This window comes from Cibotium barometz, chromosome 44 (genome assembly GCF_041138505.1).
Source record: "Cibotium barometz isolate CiBa-2024 chromosome 44, ASM4113850v1, whole genome shotgun sequence".
Lineage (NCBI taxonomy): Eukaryota > Viridiplantae > Streptophyta > Polypodiopsida > Cyatheales > Cibotiaceae > Cibotium > Cibotium barometz.
The window spans coordinates 41,735,222-41,739,089 of NC_141089.1; the positions used below are offsets into that span (position 1 = coordinate 41,735,222).

Genomic DNA, 3,868 nt, shown 5'->3' on the forward strand with positions numbered 1-3,868 from the left:
GCTTCACTTCTTTCCCTCAGCTTATCCAACACGACGCGAAAGGAGGCCCTCAGAGGTGTTCCAAAGCCCTTGTATCGCGCCGTATTGGTAAGTGCTTCTTGAACCTTTAAACAACCTAGAGGCTTGAATTAAGACGTTGAATTGGTTCTAAGGCAGGTTTTCCACTATGTTTTGGTGCTTCTATTCCATTTCTTTTGCAGATTGAACCGAAGATATGAGTACTAATCTTGAGGGAAGAGAACAAATTTTCGATGACCCAAGTGAAAGGTTGCTGGAGGCCGTTTTGGAGGTTGGTGGAGACATGCAAGTCTACTCAGAGGCATTGAAAATTTTCAATCCCAAATTTGTGCTTGGTGAAATCTTGGATAAACTTAGAGAGTTTATTTCAGATGAATTAAAGGAATTTGAGGATGCAGTTCTTGGTCAATGTTTGATTCTGGAAGGAAAAGATTACATTCATCTCACTGATTTCACTCAAAATTCTCTTGAAAAAAATAAAGTTTTCAGAAGGTTTGGCAGGTTTTCAAAGAAGTCCAATGTTCTAATCCCAGAATCCATATCCTGTCCACTCCATGTTAAAAGTTGCAACCTTGTTTCAAAGGACATTGCTTTTCTTTTCTTTCTTTTTCTCAAAGATGAGAAAAGTGCTCAAGTTCCAGGTGAAGATGTTCCATCCAAGGATGAATTAAACTTGAATGTCTCCACTGTTTTGAACATAGAGAAATCTGAGACCTTGGAGATGGAAAAGATTGATTTTGCTTCAGAGGAAAAAGAAAGTGCAGGTTTGGATGTTGCAGAGTTTAAAGCAAGCACCCTCATCCCTGAACCCATTGAAGATGTGGAGGTGTCTGAGGCCTCCCTTACTATACCAAGCCTCCCCTCCTTTCTTATTAATGACAAAGATTTCATCCCTCTTCATCAGATTCAATTTCTTCTCAATATAAGGGAGGACTACTGTATTGCAGCTATAGCTGAGGCTTCTGAGGTTGCCTTGGACTTTATTGACACAGAGGAAGAGTCCAAGGAGGAGTTTTTATCTCTTGATCTCCAGACTTCAAATGATTCTTTTGTTACTGCTCCTGATGCACTTGCTGTTTGCATGAAGAGAGTTGAGGAGGAAGCACCTTCTTTGAAGGATGAGGATTTTGAAAACAGGCTCCAGGAGCTTGGTATTCAATCTTTTGGGAGAGATATCAAGCTGAGAGATTTAGAAGAAGAGGTTGCAAAGAAGGAAAATTTTGGTTTATTCAACCTCACACAGGAGAAGGTTGTTGCAGATGATGAATTGCAGAAAGTTGTTTCATTAATGACCCTTGATTTATTTTCTATCTTTTAAAGCTTTTTTTAATCAATTATTTTTTTCTGCAGCTTGAACTTCTTGACAGTGATAATTTTCTTGGAAGAGCCAAAGGTTCACGAGGAAAGGCAACAGAAGGAACCTTTAAGAAAGATTCATCCTCTCTTTTGCACTATCTTCCTTTGTTGGACAAGGCAACCTTTTGTGCCTTTCATAGTCAATATTCTGAAGAGCCTGAGCTACCTTTATTTGCACTAAAGGTATTGTCAAGGTTTCTTGGTTACACACCCCTTCGAATAAATGCTAACAAGATATTGCTTCTTGAGAGAGCTGCTGCCCTTAGGATTTTTGGTTATGCTGCAAGCTTTAATGCCTCTAGAGCAGGTTACTTTCTTTGCTATGCTAGCTATGCTGCTGCAGCCAAGGAAAGAGATTTTGAATGTATGATAAATAGTTTATTGAAGAGTAAGCAAGCCTTAAACTATAACCCAGTAAGCCATGAACCCCATCTCCAACAAATCTCATCAAATCATGAGGAGTATGAAAAGAAGGATACCTTCCAGTTTCAAGGTCTGGTGGATATAAACTTCCCTCCGTCCATAAATCGATATGTTTTTTACCTTCATTCCGAAGTGGTTGAACTTCATTGAAATCTGTCAACGGCCTTTGAAAAGAACTTCGTGTAGTCGCATACTCTTTATTGAGATTAATATTGAGGTGAAATTTATTATGTTTCACTCATGTGAAGTTTGATAAAAGATGCAACAGAGCAATAAGCATAAAAAGTTAGTAGAGAAAGCTCGTGAAGAACAGAGCCATATCCGAGTGACAAAAAAAGGGAGAGAATGGCAAAGAAACAGTGAGAGAGGGGCGGCAAAAATTCAAAAATAAGAATCGTGGTCACGTCGGCATTAACTATCCCGAGAATCGTGAAATTGTTTTTTTAATTTTAAAAGGTATGTACTTGAATGCGCTTTAAATAACTTGGATGTGCTTTTATTTAGAAAAATCGCTAAATTTGGAGTCGTTTTGACCGTCAACGGCTCTGCTAATTAGCAAATTAATCACTTCCTTACACAGCCCTTTTTGAGTCGTTCTTGGCCCTAATGAATTGAAGTCAAGTCCTTATCAATATACACGGGTCTGGCTTCCTCCCCTGGTCCCGCAATAATATCAACTTCCTTGACTTCCATCGGGCCATCGTATCATGTGGATAGCCCATCCTCCATAACCCTTTTTGCCGTCAGTCATACCACTTTTCGTTCATTCAATAGTGTAGGTTTTGAAGTGGTCTAGTACTGAGAGCAAGTCTGGTTCATCCTCATTCTCACTTTTTGTTTTAGCCATGACTTCTCTAGCCTCACACTCGGCTTCTGCCAAAGCTTTGTTTCGTTTTCGATGCCTAGCTTTCGTAAGCTTAGGTGTTTCTGGCTCTTGAAGGGTGATTTTCTCCTTATGTTTTCCCTCCAATGATATCTTACTCAATTCCTCACCCCGATCCTTAGAAAACTCATCGTGTACCTTAGTGGCTTCGAGGTATCTCAGCCACTGGGCATTCGTGGGTTTTCTTCATAATAGGGCATTTCGTCAGGCAATATATCGTTTCTATTTCGCCATCTTCTAAGGCGTTGAGCGTTGGTACAGCCTTGTGTTACGGTCCCTTCTATGCTAGAGGCCTCCTCTTCTGATTCTTTATCAATGGTTTGCCAATTATCCATAACAGACAAAGGTTCTAGGGATAGTTCCAGATTCCACATATTGGGTCTCCCTGGGTTGCATCACATCTATGGTAGCTAGCACATGCATCCAGTTTTCACTGAAGTCCGGAGGAGGAAGTGATGCATACGTTTCCGTTTCCTCTTCTTCCTTGGAATTTTCCACTGTGGGCTGGTATATTTGTACGGATGTGGTTTGCTCCCTTGTGACCGAATCATTACCGAATAGTTGCCCTTCCATGGGGTATGCTCTCCATGTTCTCAGATCTATCTTTAAAATTTATGAATCCCTACGCACATACATGCGATTTAATGCCCAATCATGCACCAATTTGGACTTCCTCATGAAGAGTCTCCCCATATTATGTCATATGAGTCGGGTTGGCGTAGAAAGTCCATTACCACAAATGTATGATGGTAGCGAAACGTAAAGAGTTTGAGTTTCACATTCTCTAAAAGTCCAATGGGTCTTGAAGATGTTCCGTCTCGTATTTTAAGGATTAGATATGCTCTTTTTAGATATTGGGTTTTTCCCAATTTTTCCAACAACGTTTTGTGATAATGCTACCCTTGCCCTACTATCCAGGATAGCTAGTGCTTGGTACCCGCCATGATGAATAGAGATTGTAGCATTTGTGTCGTCACTTTCCTAATAACGTCCCAATTGATTCACTGGTATCTTGACGACTCGGGTTTCCCTTGTGTGTTTTACGGTTCTTTTTGCCAGAGGTGGCAAAACCTCCTCTATTGACTGGCCTTAGTTCGCCTTCTACCCATTCCTTTATGTTTGTCCATAGGGTTGGTGAACTGCGTAGCAGTTGCCCCAATGGTATTTGCACAGGCATGGACAGTACAG

At 40.6% G+C, this 3,868-nt stretch overlaps 1 protein-coding gene across 1 annotated transcript; it reads left to right on the plus strand.

Moving 5' to 3' along the window:
- Positions 1–214: 214 nt before the first annotated feature.
- Positions 215–1,947, plus strand: LOC147613298 (uncharacterized). The gene is made up of 2 exons (XM_086782775.1): positions 215–1,294; positions 1,369–1,947. Exons 1-2 carry the CDS (start codon positions 215–217, stop codon positions 1,945–1,947), a joined length of 1,659 nt encoding a protein of 552 aa, XP_086638901.1.
- Positions 1,948–3,868: the final 1,921 nt, after the last annotated feature.

What these genes read in the sequence shown, in the direction of transcription:
- LOC147613298 (XM_086782775.1), top strand. Translation starts at nt 215, where the DNA reads ATGAGTACTAATCTTGAGGGAAGAGAACAAATTTTCGATGACCCAAGT. An exon ending in CAGATGATGAATTGCAGAAA is followed by an intron (nt 1,295 to 1,368) that starts GTTGTTTCATTA and finishes TTTTTTCTGCAG; the next exon opens with CTTGAACTTCTTGACAGTGA.